This window comes from Papio anubis, chromosome 4, assembly GCF_008728515.1.
Source record: "Papio anubis isolate 15944 chromosome 4, Panubis1.0, whole genome shotgun sequence".
NCBI classification, from domain to species: Eukaryota; Metazoa; Chordata; class Mammalia; order Primates; family Cercopithecidae; genus Papio; species Papio anubis.
The window spans coordinates 146,079,534-146,096,179 of record NC_044979.1 but is presented as its reverse complement, the minus strand read 5'-3'; the positions used below and the strand labels follow the sequence as shown (position 1 = coordinate 146,096,179).

Sequence of the window (16,646 nt, the reverse complement as noted above, 5' to 3'; positions counted from 1 at the left end):
CTGGAGTTGCCAGGGGCTGAGAAGTTGCGGCAGAATTTTCACCGCCTGTGCCATGCGTGACAGCCCCTGGGAGGCCCAGCTCCTCCTCCCACCAAGTGTTAAATTGGGAAAGGAGGCGGCAAGAAGGTGTAAATACATTGCGAGGCTGTGGAAACCTCTCTAAATAAACATAAGGGAGGCTGGGGCTGCAGCCCAGAGCATGCAGCAGCGCCGTTCAGAGGCTGGGACTCGGGGAGGAAGGCGAGGTGGGTCGGGGCTGGTGGGGTGGACGAGGCTGGGGCCCCAGGATGGTGTTCCGCAGCAGGAGAAGGTGTTGGGGGATGAGCTGGGGCCCCGGATGGCACTCTGGAGGGAGAGAGGGTGGTGGAGACCAGCTGGGGCCCTGGATGGCACTCTGGAGGGAGAGAGGGTGGTGGGGATAAGCTGCGGCCCTGGATGGCATTCTGCAGGGGGAGTGGGTGGTGGGGACCAGCTGGGGCCCTGGATGGCATTCTGCAGGGGGAGTGGGTGGTGAGGACCAGCTGGGGCCCTGGATGGCATTCTGCAGTGGGAGAGGGTGGTGGGATGAGCTCTGGAGGGAGAGTGGGTGGTGGGCATGAGCTGGGGCCCTGGACAGTGTTCTGCAGGGAAAGACAACGGAGGGGACCCGCAGGTCGGGCAGAGGCCGCAGCTCACCATCTTGGTGAAGGAGTTGGTGATGGGCAGAGATCCACAGGAGCTGGGGCTGGCGTCCGTGCCTTCTTCCTCGTGCCCCTTGGCTGTCCTCATGAGAGACAAGGTGGGAGAGACAGAGAAAGGAGAAGGGGGCCGGGGAGGGTTTGAGGTGGAAGAGAGATGGAAGAGAGAGAAAAGGCAGGGAAAGGGAAGTCAGAGCCCATGGCCAATAGACACGTGGGGCTGTCTGGTGTCATCCCAAACCTCCTTCTAATGAGGTGGGTCCGGGGCCTCTTCTCTCCCTTGGGGGCTCCCTCCCCTCTCTGTGGCATCTGCTGGAGAAAGAGCCCTCAGAAACCTCCTCTTGTTTTTTATTAAGTTTTTTATAGAGATGGCGTCTTGCTATGTTGCCCAGGTTGGTCTTGAACTCTTGGCCTCAAGCGATCCTCCTGCCTTAGCCTCCCAAAGCGCTGATATCCCAGGCATAAAATTATCTCTTCTTTTCCCGTCTCCCCCCACCACAGTAGGCTCCTGGTGGGGGGGTGGGTCTCGTTTGCCAACATATCCCAGCTCCCAGCAAGGGTCAGCCCCTGGGCAGCCTGGGTCAAAGCTGGACAATGCCATGTGTCTCTGAGGACTTGTGTGGGGTCCCTGGCTGGCATTTTCTGTGAACAATGGACAACCGGGGCCTGAATCTTCCCGTCCAATTCTCTGCCATCACCATGGACTCTGCCTCTCCCTGACAAGCAGGGCTGGCTGATGGGGATGAGGACAAACTGGGGGCCAAGTCTGTGGAAACCTCTCTACACAAACATACGGGCGGCTGGGGCTGCAGCCCAGAGCACGCAGCAGTGCCGTTCAGAGGCTGGGACTTGGGGAGGAAGGTGAGGTGGGTCGGGGCTGGTGGGGTGGACGAGGCTGTGGCCCCGGGACGGTGTTCCGCAGCAGGAGAGGGTGTTGGGGGATGAGCTGGGGCCCCGGATGGCACTCTAGAGGGAGAGAGGGTGAAGCCTCCCTTGATGTCCCTGCCCCAACCCCTGGCTCTGCTGCAGGTTGCCTGGGGACCATGTGCACGTCCTCTCAGCCCTCGTCTGACGGCTTTGCTGTCTGTGTCCCCTCCTTGCTCCCACCCTTGCTGTGTGTGCCCGCGTTGTGTGCACAGACAGATATACGAACATGCACCCCCATCAGCGGATGTCTTGTAGGGAGGAACCATATGCTGTCCTTCCCTGGGCCCCCAGCACCTGGCACTGGGCAGCCTAAGGTCTGATGAGGAGCGAAGAAGCCCCATGGCCACGACATCCTGTCCTTTCCCTTTGGTGCAATCCCCTTCTCTGCTTCCTGCAGGCCCCAGGCCCTTTGCACCTCCCTTCTGATAAAGAAGGCTGTTGAGACACCGGATGTGGCCGTGAGGGAGCTGGACGGGGCCCCCTGCCCTGGCCTCCCTCCTCTACCTCCATGCCCAGAGAGAACAGCCTTAAGCATGGGTCTGCACTCTTCACTCTCCTGCTCACCCCAAAGCCACCTGGGGGAGGCTTCATCCTTGCCGTGCGGGATGAAGTCCATCTCTTCAGCGAGGCACCCACAGTCTCAGCCCAGTGCTTTCCTGCTTTGCACTCTGGGGTGGCAGGGCAGCTTCTGCCCCGTGCACCTCCTGGTCTCCACACCTCTGTTTACGGGCCCCTCTCTGACCTGACACTGTGTCCCTCCACCAAAAGTCTCCCTTTTCCAGCCCCAGTTTACATATACACCCCACCCCCACCTTTTTCTCTCTTTTCTTTTCTTTCTTTTCTTCTTTCTTTTCTTCTCTCTCTCTCGACAGCATCTCACTCTGTTGCTCAGGCTGGAGTGCAGTGGTGCCATCTTGGCTCACTGCAACCTCCACCTTCTGGGCTCAAGTGATTCTCCTGCCTCAGCCTCCCGAGTAGCTGGGATTACAGGCGTCTGCCACCACACCCAGCTACTTTTTGTATTTTTAGTAGAGACGGAGTTTCATCACGTTGACCAGGCTGGTCTTAAACTCCTGACCTCAGGTGATCTGCCTGCCTTGGCCTCCCAAAGTGCTGGGATTACAGGTGTGAGCCACCGCGCCCGGCCAAATGTACCCTTCTTGATGGATCCTTCTCTGACCTTTGTCCAACCACTCTCTGGACCCATGCACTTTCCGCCTCCTGGCTGTGGCCCTGCCTCAGTGTGTGGGGTCTATGGGCATCTACTTGGGCCTTCCAGCACCTGGCACATAGTAGGTGCTTGATTTGCTTAGGCAAACCCTTCTAGCCGATCTGTCACTCCCAGAGACATGGTGAGGACAAAAGAGAAGATTCTGAAGGCGGTGTGTCTTGGAGAACCAGGGACTGACGAACGAACCAGCCTCCTGTGAGGTCCTGTGGGGGACCACCCAGCGAAGTCTGGAGAGGGTCAAAGATTCCTCTCACTGAGAAGCCACAGGCAAAACGCACAGTTCGGCTAATGCACCAGGGGTTCCGGACAGACCCACCGGGAGAGGCGGGGAGGTGTGGAGGGAACCACAGAGGGAACCTTTCAGGGCTCGGGGCTTCTGCCTGCTTCGAATGACGATGAACATTAACTGCTATTTGGATGGACCCCCACCACCCTGAGACCCCCGAAAGCCTGCCATGTTTACCCTGCAGGATTGATCGCTACAGTGGGAGAAACAGATGGACTGAGAGAGACAGAGTGACAGATGAGACAGGCCGAGAGAGATCCGGGCATCTCACTAACCTTGAAAATCTGATGTTCGCTTCAGGCTGATGGGGGATTTGGCTCTCTGCAGCTAAAAGGGAGGGGAGGGGAAGAAACAAGACACGAGACACAAATCAAACAGGGCCCTAGACACATGTCACTGGGGCTTAGAAAAAAAATAAAGTGAGGTCAGCCATCCTGTCCCTCGTCATATAGCCGCCTGGGTTGGCCCGGAACGCACGGACCGATGCTCATCTCCTGTGGCTGGGATGACAAGACACAGCGGCTCCCCTGGGCTTGAATCAGGCAGCTGCTGGTACAGACAAGCTTTCTTCCCAGGGCAGCCGTGCAATATGGCTCATGGCAGAAGACAGGACAAAAGCCAAGAGCAGCGGAGGGGACCAAGTGATGTGCGGGGAGTGTGAGGCTGAGCAGAGCTGGGTACACAACACAGAGGGGGTTTCAGAAGAGGGTGAGGCTGCCGGGCAGGTGCCCTGGCCACCCCCGGCCTGGAGTGCTAACGGGGTCTCAGTCAGCTCGGATGTGCTGCCTCAGCCTTCTGGCTCGGCGTGTGCAAGGCTGGGAGAGGCGGAGGCACCGTCAGGCCCTGCTGTGGCATCTCGTTCATTCACTCTAGTCCCCATCGAGAACCAGCCGTGGGCTTTGGGTTGCACGAGATTCTGAGCAAAGCGACAGGATTACTGCTAACTCCAGCTCCCAGGATGGTGCCTGACATGTGACGGGCATGTGGTTGGCACTCAATACATTTGTGAAGAATAAACAGATTATAATAATAATAATAATAATAATTATTATTATTTTTGAGACAGAGTCTTGCTCTATCGCCCAGGTTGGAGTGCAGTGGTATGATCTTGGCTCACTGCAACCTCTGCCCTGCTGGGTTCAAGTGATTCTCCTGCCTCAGCCTCCCAAGTAGTGGGGACTACAGGTGTCCACAACCACGTCCAGCTAATTTTTGTATTTTTAGTAGATGGGATTTCGCCATGTTGGCCAGGCTGGTATCGAACTCCTAACCTCAGATGATCCATCCACCTCAGCTTCCCAAAGTGCTGGGATTACAGGCTTGAGTGACTGTGCCCAGCCTGAATTTGGAAATGATGCTCATTTCATTCTCTTTCTTTCTTTCTGTCTCTTTCTCTCTCTCTCTTTCCTTTTCTTTCTTTCTTTCTTTCTTTCTTTCTTTCTTTCTTTCTTTCTTTCTTTCTTTCTTCTTTCTTTTCTCTCTCTCTCTCTCTCTTTTATTATTGAGACAAGGTCTTGCTCTCACTCAGGCTGGAGTATAGTAGTGCGATCATAGCTCACGGCAGCCTCCAACTCTTGGGCTCAGGAGATCCTCCTGCCTCAGCCTCCTGAGTAGCTGGGACTACAGGTATGTACCACGATGCCTGGCTAATTTCTTTTCTTTCCTTTTTCCTTCTCCTTCCCTCCCTCCTTCCCTTCCTTCCTTCCTTCCTTTCCTCTCTCTCTTTCTCTCTTTCTTTCTTTCTTTTTTGATACTGGATCTTCCTATGTTGCCCAGGCTGGTCTGGAACTCCTGATCTCAAGCGATCCTCCCACATTGGCCTCCCAAAGTGCTGGGATTACAGATGCGAGCTACCATGCCCAGCCTGTCTTTCTTTCTCTCTCTTTTAACGTCTATTACATTTACAAGAGTGAAGGAATCAGTAAAAACGTACAAATGAGTAAAAAGCGAGTTGGCAGGATTTCCAGCTTACAGGGTTGAAATAGGTTGAATCACAGTCTGGGCACCCAAGACCCACCCAGAAGCAGGCGTGACTGTGCTGCCCCATTGCTGCCTGCAGGGGCCCACGGCTCCCAGACCCTCTGCCCTGCACCTGCGCCCCTCCCTCCACCCCCATGCACCTGGATGCCCTTCAGGTTCATCCTGCGCTGGGGTGGGTGGTAGGGCAGGAAGTACTTGCTGTCTTCGGGTGACTCCTCCGAGGTGGAGGAATCGTCGGCTTCTTGACCATTGGTCCTGGGACTGGCGTCCCCAAAGTCCTGAGAGATGATGGTTACTGGCAGGTTCCTGGGCAGACTCTGGGGACAGAGAAAACCTGGCGTTAGTGATGGGGCTTGGTGATGTGCCGCCAGTAGGCAAAGTGGCTGGGCTGACAGCGTCATCATTCCCTCAGCCACCCGAGCTTGAAGCTCACTTTGGCCATTCTTCTTTCCTGACCCCAACCGTAACCCCAGACACTGAGCCCCACCATTCCAGCCTAACGATGCCTCCTCCTCCCGGGCTTCTGGTCCGGTCTCCCAAGCAAGCCCCAGTCTTCCTGTACAATGTAAAGGCGTTGCCTCCTGACCGGCCTCAACCCCTTACATCTCATCTGCCCCCATTACATTTCCAATTTCTAGCCCTGTGCCTGAGCTAAAAATATAAAAAATATTCAGAATGACTGAATGATGTTAAAAACAAAAACAGTGCTAGGTACTGTCTGGAGTGCTTCATAGCTGCCACTTCATTGAATCCTTCCTGACAAGTAGAGGTTGTTGTTAATCACCACCTTTTACAAAACAGGGAGCGGAGTGCTGTGGCATGAAGGAACTACGTGGCCTGCAAAGCCACACGGCACCCTCATGCTGCGCTGCCTCCAAACTCAAAGCGTCTTGTCCCACTCCCTGTGCAAAATCCTTCAGGGACTCAGAATAGCAGCGGAACACTCCTGGGTACGCACAGCCCACCTTGGCGCATCTCGTTACCCGCCTGCTGGTCCTTGACTCCCACTCTGCAGACGGGTGGAAGCGTCGGTCACGGCCTGCTGGCAGCACGGTGGGCTACGTGTCAGGCCTGTGTTCACGCTGTAACACAGCTGGGAATGCAGGAATGCAGCTGGGAATGCGGGTCCTCCCAAAGTGCTGGGATTACAGGCCTCAGCCACCGCACCCAGTCAGGGTCCCTTCCTTTGCAAATGAGGACACTGAGCATGTGCTTTCCATGCAGGACAGTTCTGTGGGGTAAATGAGGTAATGCGCAGAGGGCACGTTGCGTGGCACCTGCAGGTGACCTCGCTCAGTAAACCCAGAGCTATAAAAGTGATAACATCTACCCTGGAGGAGGCATTCCTTCACTTCTCAGTGCCCGGGGCGCTGCTGGGAAATGCACTCTGCAATTCACATTGTCGACAAATGAGGGTTTACTCACAGGCACTAGGAACCCTAATGACCGCAGGGTGTCTTAAACCCAGTGACAGTTCAGGTGTGCGGGGGAACCCTAGTAGGAGGCCAGCAGCTGGCTGTGGTCAACTGAGAGGGCACTGAGGCTCCTAAGCGGGGAGGCTGCTCAGCCAGGAAGTGGCTGGGTCAGGCTTGACCCTGCATCTTCTTCTTTTTGTTTTTTGAGACAAAGGTTTGCTCTGTCACCAGGCTGGAGTGCAGTGGCAAGATCTCGGCTCACTGCAACCTCTGCCTCCCGGGTTCAAGCAATTCTCCTGCCTCAGCCTCCCGAGGAGCTGGAGTACAGGCACACACCACCACATCTAGCTAATTTTTTTGTATTTTTAGTAAAGACGGGATTTCACTATGTTGGTCAGGCTGGTCTTGAACTCCTGACCTCATGATCCACCCGCCTCAGCCTCCCAAAGTGCTGGGATTACAGGCATGAGCCATCGCGTCCAGCCCCCTGCATCTTCTTATTTATGTTTTTAATTTTAATTTTTTAAATTAAAAAAAATTTTCACTCTGTTGCCCAGACTGGTCTTGAACTCCTGTCCTAAAGCGATCCTCCCACCTCAGCCTCCCAAAATGCTGAGATTAGAGGCATGAACCACTGTGCCCAGCCCTACCCTGCATCTTCTAACTTCAAAATGAGTGGCTTCTACTCATCACTAAACAGACACAAACACAAGACTAAAAGATGTGGATTATGCTGGGTGTGGGAGGGAACTTCTGGCTTCAAAAATATGAAGGGCCGACCGGGCACAGTGGCTCATGGCTGTAAGTCTAGCACTTTGGGAGGCTGAAGCGGGAGGATCGCTTGAGGATAGGAGTTTAAGACCAGCCTGGGAAACAGTGAGACCTTGTCTGTATAAAAAAATACAAAATTAGTCAGGCATGGTGGTGTGTGCCTTTAGTCCCGTTACCCGGGAGGCTGAAGTGGGAGGATGGCTTGAGCCCAGGAGTTTGAAGCTGCAGTGAGCTGTGATGGTGCCACTGCATTCCAGCCTGGGCAACAGAGCAAGACCCGTCTCAAAAACAAAACAAAACTAAACAAAGGATAAGGAGCCATTCATTGCACTGTGAGGTGGCAACTGGCCACAGCCCTCAGTGGGCGCCAGGGGGCACCTGGCTTCAGATGTGGGGCCCCACGGGGAGGCGGCCACTGGCCACAGCCCTCAGTGGGCGCCAGGGGGCACCTGGCTTCAGATGTGGGGCCCCACGGGGAGGCGGCCACTGGTCACAGCCCTCAGTGGGCGCCATGGGGCACCTGGCTTCAGACGTGGGCCCTGCCTGTCCCAGCCCACCTGGTCCAGGTTGTTGCTGTCCTTGGAGAGGCGCCGGAGCTTGCTTTCCAGGTTGACGATGCAGGCCTCCCGCCGCACCATCTCGATCCTCATCTCGTCGTTCTTCTCCTCCAGCTCACGGATCTGCTTCCTGTACTTGTCCTTTTCGATTAAGCACTGCGAGTACTGTGTCTGGGCTTCGTCTCGGGAGTGGAAGGCCTGCCGGGGACAAAGGCTGCTTTGGGGGCTGCACCCCAGTCAACTCCAGCTGGGTCCAGGGACAGGCATCGTCCCCAACCCAGGGGCCAGCCACATCGTCTGTGACTCTCATCTGCAGCCTGACTCCTGGGCGTGTCAGTCACTGCCTTCTTCATTAACACGATCACAGAGCCGATGGTTCGACCCTTGCTAGTGGCAGGCTCAGTGTTGAGAGATTTGATACAGTATCCCTGGAAGGCCACAGCCTGTCCCTATGAGGTGGTGCTACCATAATTTTCCTCATTTTACAGATGAGGGCACTGAGGTCAGGGTGGCATACACCTTATGAATGACAGGGCTGGATCTGAACCCATCCTCTCACCCGAGAGAACAGACAACATTTAAGAACCATGCTTGGTTGTGGGAGCTGCTGGAGCTCAGCTCAGAGCCCCCTGATACCCAAATGCCTGTGACTTCCAAAAGCCTTTTGGGATAGAATTCATTGTTGGAACAGAAATGGGAAAGATGGATTCAGGAGTGATCCCTGCATTGTCAGTGACATTGCACTGGACAAAACACTCTGAAGGACCCCGTGGCCTGGGGTGTGGGCCCCGCTGTGCAGTCTTGCCGCCCTGCATGCTGCAGGTGGTGCCTGTACCTGGTCCCGCTCCCGCTCCACCTCCTCCAGCTGCAGCATGACCGTATTCATCCGGTGCTTGTACATTTCACAGTCCTTCCCCAGGGTCGAGCACTTGAGCTCCAGGTCCTCCTTCTCCTCCAGGTACTGTGAACAACACAGAGAAATCAATACGTGCATCAAGGAATCAATAGGTCAGGGTTGAAAGCTGTTCTCCGCTTGTGCCTTCCCGCCGGCTGGCTGGAGCTGGCCTGTCCCTCCCTAAGCTGGCATGGTCAGGACATGGCCTGCCCTTCTGAGAACTGGCTATCTGACCACTGGGGCTCAAGGTAGGGGACCAATGAACTTGGCATTGTCATGAACCCACTAAAGACCAGGTAACGTATGGGAGGATAGTGCAGTCTCAATCAGGAGGGGGACACTGGTGCTCAGCTGGTGCAATAGCTTATAAATGCCCAAGGGTGGCCGACACATCTGGGATCCTGCAATCTGCAAGGTGTGGGTGAGGCTCTGAGACTCACACATTGGCAAGTATGTTGGTTCCCCCAATCCCAAGCCCTCACCGTCTCCTCTGCCCACATTGCTCCTGCCCCCAGGCCCTCATCTGGTTGATAAACTGCAGCTCCTGCCAGGGGCTGAATACTGGGAAGTACAGGGGATTTATGCCAGGGGTCTGACCTAGTCCCCGGAAAGGAGTGTGGGGTCAGGGAGGTCCTGCTGACACACACCACTGCCCCCTGGTGTGAAGGGGGCGGGCCAAGGGCACCGCTGGGCAGGCGCTCCCCGCTCCCACCTTGTCCCGCAGCTCCTCCGCCTGGCGGGCCTCCTCCTGCAGGTTGTAGATCCTGTTGACCAGCTCCTGCCGGTCCTCCAGGGCCTCCTTGCGGTCGTGTTCCAGGATGTCCAGGATGGCCTTGTCGGAGTCTGGCAGGCTGCGCTTTCCAGCCTGGGTGGGAGGGAGGAGGTTTAACAGGGTCAGGGTCGGGGTGGGGAGCCAAGTGGTCCTGGAAGGTGGGGGACAGAAGAGCCAGAAACAGACATGGACAGAGCAGAAGGTTCTGTGTCTGGAAGGTAGAGGCAAGAAGAGATGTATGTCCCTTGGGGTCTCTAAGAAGCTTATCATTTAAGAAATTTATTGCCTGGAAAGAAGCAGAAAACTGGCTTCTGCTTGGGAGTATCCTGGGCCTTTTGTTCTCCCTGGCACTTATTAGAGCGCAGAGAAGCAATTGGTGCACCTAGAACACTTCACAGGTGACAGCAAAGGGAAGCTGGATCGGCTTTTTAGATGCTGTCCCTGAAATACTGAGGAATCTGTTCTGGTGAAGCTGGGTTCATCCTCGGCTCCGAAAGAGAGCCTTAAATACCAGGCAGCCGCTCCTGGTCGGGACTGTTCTGGAGGGAGCCAGAGGATGCATGTTTTTTTTCTTGCCCTGCAGATATGTTTTGCAGATATGTTTTGGGATGTCACTCCTCGGCAGCTTCCTCCTCCATGCCCACAAGTGATTCCACTTTGACAAGTGCGGGGAGGCATTTGAGGTTGGAACAAGTGGCACAGAGCTTAGAGTTGAGTTTTCTGAAATCTTTAAGGGCGTGTAGGTTTCCCAGAGGTCCTTGTCTCTTCCCACAGTGCCCAGGGCATTGATTTCCACATGGATGGTGATTTTCCTGGAGTGCTTCAAACAAGGACATGTTTTCCCAAGTATGATCTCCTGTCTCTGACAAATGCGTGGTGGGGTGGTCACCGCTTTACAGAGGAGGAGACAAAGGTGCCCAAGGATGGCATGCATGTCTGTGATCCTGCAGTCAGCGTGGTGTGAGTGAGGCTCTGGGACTCACATCCTGGCAGGTGCGTCGTCTCCCCCAACCCCAAGCCCTCACCCTCCCGCTGCCCGCGCTGGCCCCGCCCCCAGGCCCTCACCTGGATGATGGACTGCAGTTCCTGGTTTTTGGTCTTCAGCATTTCATTCTCCCGCTCCAGTTCCAGAACCTGCTCCTTCTTGGGCCGATTTTCAATGTCATTCTTCAGTTTCAGAGACTGATTTCTCTCCAGCTTACATTCCTCCTCCATCTTATTCAACCGGTGCTTTAGCTGATCGATCTGAAACACCCCAAGGGTGCCGAGGGGAGAAGGCAGGTGGCAAGAAACACTCAGAAAAGGCAACGCTACCCCAGATTCCACTGGGCTGGCAGCATAACCTGAGTTATGCCCCTCCTTCTTTCGGGGCAGAGAAGGGCTTCAAGAAACCTTCTCCAGTAAAACCAACCGTCATCTCCCTATTGATGGAGAGTTCCTGATTAGTCTATTTAGAAATAGCTCTAAAGGGGCTACAGACCTCAGAGAAAATTCCCTCAACCTTTGTCGGGCGGAACAGGTTATGGATTTTGGGATAAAAGAGATCCAAGTTGGTGTTTCTCACGTCAACACCCTTCTCTGATGGGTTTTTCAAATTCTGATCCTCGGAACTCAAGGATTCCCCTGAAGAATCCTAGGGTTATCCAGGGGGAAGGAGGAGACGGTTGAGAAATCGGGGTTCTCAGCGTCCACCCTGACTTCACATCCCAGAACAGCTCTGCTTGTGTGGTTTGTTCTTTGGGGTTTCATACAGATTTTATTTGGATAAATAGCACTGTTGCTAAAAAGGAAGAGGAGGAGGAGGAGGAAGAGGAAAAAGAAAGAAAAACCAGGAGAAGGAGGAGAAGAAGAAAAGTAGAGGAAGAAGAGGAAGAAGAAGAGGAAGCAGAAGAAGAGAAAGGAGAAGAAGAGGAAGAGGAGGAAGGAGAGGAAGAGGAAGAAGAGGAAGAAGAGGGGGAGGAGAAGAAAGACGAGGAGGATGAGAGGAGGAGGAGGAAGGAGCAGAGGAAGAGGAAGAGGAAGAGAAAGAGGAAGAAGATGAAGGAGGAGGAGAAGGAGGAGGAGACGGAGAAGAAGAAGAAATAAGAAGGTGGAGGAGAAGAAAGAAGAGGAGGAAGAAGAAGGAGAATAAGGGGGAGGAGGGGAGGAGGAGGAGAAGGAGAAGAGAAAGAAGAAGGAGAAGGAGGAGAAGGAGAAGAAGGAGAAGAAGGAGGAGGAGGAGGAGGAGGAGGACAGCCTGAAATCAACTGAATTGTAATTTAACAGGATCTCTGGCCTAAAGAACTTCCCTAGACCTAGTGGCAGAAAGAGTGACTGAAGAAGAAGATAGCCTGAAATCCACTTAATTGTAATTTCACAGGATCTCCGGCCTAAAGAACTTCCCTAGACTTAGTGGCAGAAAGAGTGGCTTCCTGGAGGAGGCAGCTATTGCATCTAGAAATGAGACAAGTGGAGATGTGCTGATTTTCACACTCAAGAGTTTAGTGTCAGGAACTGGGACCAGCAGAAGACTTCTTCAACTTGTGAGACTAAACTGTGTGCCTCCCCAAACACACTGGCTTGGCTAAAATATCCCAAATAAGAAGGTTGCATTCAAGGGCTATAAAGAAAGGAGGCACCAAAGCGGAGAGTGTCTTTTCTTCAAACCTAGTCTTGGAGGGAGAATCGTCTCAAGGAATCTGGCAGGTAGAGAGCAGTGGCTTTAGTGAGAAAAGTCCAGCTCCTGCACCCCAGTGACTAACCTGAGACGATGAAGAAAGGGGCGTGCAGGAAGCAGCCTGAGGCCAAGAAAACTAGCCAGGGACTCTGCTGGCCATATGTTCTTCCAAATTCTACTTATACTTTCTCACTATTAATATATCTCCAGGGAAACATAACACAGGAGAAAGTTCCAGGAGAGAAACTTGTAAGTCCCTGCCACAGGGTAACTTCCTCAAATCCTAGGTAAAAACAGCATAGAAATCTCTCCTGCTTATGCAAAAAAAAAAAAAAAAAAAAAAAAGAAAAAGAAAAAGGAAAAAAAGCTCCTCAGCATCTTCAAAGCTCAACTCAAGCATCCCATGCTAAGTCCCAAGTCCCACACGAGCAGGCATGGGGTGCTAGCATTGCGGGGTGCTTACAGGGTCAGCCACTCTGCCCCAAGGCTTATGGTTCAGTATCCCAGCAATCCTAGGGCACAACTATTACTTTCATTATTGCCATCTGCAAATGAGGAAACTGAAGCCAATAGCTAAGTAAGTAGTAAAGCATAAAGCCAGAATTTGAACTCAAAACTACAGGACTTACAAAACTCATGCTCCTAACCAAAACACTATTGCCAGCTATGCCACTGACTCCATTCACCTGAATCCCGGTGGATTGTTTACAGATCTGTCTGCTTCACTAAACTGTAAGTGACCTAAGCACAGCTCACGTGATTTATCCCTGTGTCTCCCACAGCGCTTAGCACAGTGCCTCACACGTGGCAGGTGCTTAATAAATATTCTGTGAGTCTATTTTCCACCCAGCAGCCAGAGTGATCCTTCTCAGATATAAATCGTCATTCCTCAGCTCTCAATCCTTCAGAGGCTTCTCATCACAACTAGAATAAATCCCAAAGTTCTTACCATGGCCCCACGATCTGGACCCCGCCATCCCTTCCACTCCCTTCTGCACCATTTGTTTATTTGGCTCTGGCCCCACTGACTCTCCTGCTATTTCTTTTCTCTTTTCTCTTTCATTTCATTTCCTTTCCTTCCTTCCTTCCTTCTTTCCTTCCTTCCCTCCTTCCTTCCTCCATCTCCTTCCTTCTTTCCTTCCTCCCTCCCTTCCTCCCTCCCTCCCTCTCCTTCCTTTCTTCCTTCCTTCCTCTCTCCCTTCCACTCTCCCTCTCCTTCCTTCCTCCCTCCCTCTCTCCCTGCCTCTCCTTCCTTCTTTCCTTCCTCTCTCCCTTCTTCTCTCCCTTCCTCTCTCCCTTTCCTTCCTTCCTTCCTTCCTCCCTCTCCTTCCTTCCTTCCTCCCTCCCTCTCCTTCCTTCCTCCCTCCCTCCCTCTCCTTCCTTCCTCCCTCTCTCTCTCCCTTTCCTTGCTTCCTTCCTCCCTCTTCCTTCCTTCCTTCCTCCCTCCCTTTCCTCCCTTCCTTCCTTCCTTCCTTCCCTCCCTCCCTGTCTCCCTCCCTCCCTCCCTCCTTCTTCTTCTCTCTCTCTCTTTCTCTCTCTCTCTTTCTCTCTCTCTCTCTCTTTTTCGACAGGCATGGCTCATTGCAGCCAGACCTTCTGGACTCAGGCAATCATCCTGCCTTATCCCCCTGAACTACAGGCGCATACCACCATGCCTGGCTTATTTCTGTAGAGATGCGGTTTTTGTCAGGTTACCCGTGCTGGTCTCAAACTCCTGGACTGAAGCAATCCTCCCACCTTGGCCTCCCAAAATGCTGGGATTACAGGTGTGAGCCACCAAGCCCAGCCTTCCTGCTATTTCTTCGAAAACAAAAACAGAAACAAAAAAACATGCCTCCTGCTTGTGGCCTTTGCAAGTGCTTTCCCCCTGAGACTTGCATGGATGGCTCCTTTCATCCCTTCAGATCTCTGTTCATGTGTCTCCTTCTCAGAGACCTTTCCTGGCCACCCGATTTAAAGTAGCAACCCTCATGTTCTGTCCTCACGCCCTGTCTTCTCTTCTTGAGAACACTCATTTCTACCAAGTATTTATGCATTTGTTTTCTGATTACAATGTTAGTTCCACCACAGCAGGGTTTTAGTCTTGAGCTATGTATCCCTGGAAAAGAACCTGGGGGCCAGGCGTGGTGGCTTACACCTGTAATCCCAGCACTTTGGGAGGCCAAGGTGGGCAGGTTGCCTGAGTCCAGCCTGGGCAACATGGCAAAAAGCTGTCTCTACTAAAAATAGAAAAAGGGAGGCGGGTAGGAAAAAAATAGAAAAAAGGTAGCTGGCATAGCACGTACCTATAGTCCCAGCTACTTGGGAGGCTAAGTTGGGAGGATCACCTGAGCCTGCAAGGCCAAAGCTACAGTGAGCTGTGATCACACCACTACACTCCAGCTTGGGTGACAGAGTGAGACTCTGTCCAAAAAAACCCCAAAAAACAAAAAACAAAAAGCCTGGTACCTGGTGGCACTCAATAAACAGAAAGAATGAATGAGGCTGGGTGCAGTGGCTCATACCTGTAATCCCACCACTTTGGAAGGCCAAGGCAGGTGGATCACTTGAGCCCAGGAGTTGCAGACCAGCCTGGGCAAAATAGCGAGACCCCTTTTCTACAAAAAAAAATTTGAAAGAATAGCCTGGTGTGATGGCGGGCACCTGTAGTCCCAGCTACTTTGGAGGCTGAGACAGGAGGATCGCTTGAGTCTAGGAGGTCAAGGGTGCAGTGAGCCAAGCCATGATCGCACCACTGCAGCCTGGGCAGTGGAAGACCCTGTCTCAAAAAAAAAAAAAAGAAAGAAAAAAAAAGGAAGGAAGGAAGAAGGAAGAAAAGAGAGAGAGGAAGAGGAGGGAAAGAGGAAGGAAGGAAGGTGGGAAGAAGGAAGGAAAAGGAAAGGAAAGAAGGAAAAGAAAAAAAAGAAAGGAAAAGAAAAGAAAAAAGACAAAAGAAAGATGTATATCTCCTTAATTCATTTGCGGAGTGCGCCATTCCAGGAGCCCCACCGGGTCTGAGTGCGCATGCACAAGGCGACTCTGGACCCAGAGGTGGAAAGCCGCACTGGGTCGGTCCTTGTGTGCATGTCTGCCCATGCGCATAGGGGATGTAGGCGCTGCACCGGTAGCACTAAGCACTATGGGTACCGGCGCAGGCGCATGGTGGACCCAGGACCCCCAGAGGCCCTGTGTCCTCCATTCCCTCTCACCTGGCTGGCACGAAGTTCTGGGAGACCATGTGCATGTGCTTGTACCTGCTTTATGGGGGACCTAAGCCCTGGTGACATTTGTTTCCCCCAGAGTAGCCCTTGGACACCCCTCACCTCGAGTTGAAGGTCTCGGCTCCTCATGACCGCCATGTTCTTCTCCTCACTGAGCTGTGCGTAGCGCATGGCTAAGTTGTAGTTGTCGTCCTTCACCTTGACCAGCTCGTCATTGTAGCTGTCCCGCTCTTCCTTCATCTTGTAGTACCGCTCCTGGAAGGTCAGCAACTCCATGCGCGTCAGCGTCATCTGCTTCTTCTCATCCTCCAGCTGCCGCAACCTGGCCAGCAGCTCGCAGCGTTGCAGATCCTTGGCCTTCATCTGCTGCTGCAGCTTGATGACCTCGTTCATCAGGAAGTGCGTGAGGCCCTCGTGGCCCTCCTCCACTGTGGAGAGGGGGCACCCAGTCAGGCCTGAGGACTGGGAAGTGGAAAAAGGAGGTTCCAGACGCAGGGCAGGTGCCATTCATTCACTCACTCACTCACCAACGTTGTGCCGAGCTCTTTACTCACTCTGCCCACGAGCTACTGGGGATTCAGAGTGAGCAAGACTTTACAGACCGTGAGGATTTCACAAAGTAAAGGTAGATGGAGCTATGAGAGTGTGTGGCAGAGGCCCAGATGCAGCCTCGTGGGCAGAGGGGGTTGGAGAAGGCTCCTGATGGTTGAGGTACAATGTTAAGTTCGGGAGGGAAGAGGCATTCTAGGAAAGGGGAACAACATTGCCAAGGCCATATGGGGAGAAGGGAGGAACCTGGCATATTTCAGGAACTGAACAAAGACCAAAGTGGCTGAAGGAGAGAGATAGAAGAGAAAGGTGAGGCTGGGGGTGTCGGCAGGGACTGGATCATGAAGGGTCCTTGTGGGCTGCATTAAAGAACTGGGTCTTTTTTATATTTTAAAACAGGGTCTCACTCTGTCACCCAGGCTGGAATGCAGGGGCATGATCATAGCTTATTGCAGCCTAAAACTCCTGGGTTCAAGCAATTCTGTGGCTGCAGCCTCCAAAAGTGTAGGAATTTCAGGCATGAGGCACTGTGCTTGGACAAGACCTGGGTCTTTACAAAGAAACTATGAAAAACCACCAGAGGGTTTTAAATAAGGGAGGAAGAATGGAGAAAGCACTGAAACAGATCGGGAATTGATATAGAGAGTTGATGGGGTTGTGAGAGTCTGGACTGTGGGAAGTGTTGGGGAGGGAGAGAAGACTGATTCAAGAATGTTATAGAAAGGAAGAT

The 16,646-nt window shown here is 53.2% G+C and overlaps 1 protein-coding gene across 9 annotated transcripts in view; it reads right to left on the bottom strand.

Annotated features, from left to right (window-relative positions):
* Positions 1 to 16,646, bottom strand: part of CARD11 (caspase recruitment domain family member 11) — a 144,015-nt gene that overhangs the window by 23,968 nt on the left and 103,401 nt on the right. For 8 of the 9 annotated variants that reach the window (XM_021935608.2, XM_021935611.2, XM_021935613.2 and 5 more), the window contains 8 exons: positions 15,470 to 15,795; positions 10,577 to 10,756; positions 9,452 to 9,604; positions 8,680 to 8,805; positions 7,845 to 8,042; positions 5,242 to 5,418; positions 3,397 to 3,448; positions 676 to 758 (listed from right to left, as the gene is read on the bottom strand). In XM_021935608.2, the coding sequence (XP_021791300.2) occupies positions 676 to 758; positions 3,397 to 3,448; positions 5,242 to 5,418; positions 7,845 to 8,042; positions 8,680 to 8,805; positions 9,452 to 9,604; positions 10,577 to 10,756; positions 15,470 to 15,795 (1,295 nt within the window). Of the gene's footprint in view, positions 1 to 675; positions 759 to 3,396; positions 3,449 to 5,241; positions 5,419 to 7,844; positions 8,043 to 8,679; positions 8,806 to 9,451; positions 9,605 to 10,576; positions 10,757 to 15,469; positions 15,830 to 16,646 lie in introns of all 9 variants that reach the window. The other variant, XM_021935616.2, reaches the window with a different exon arrangement.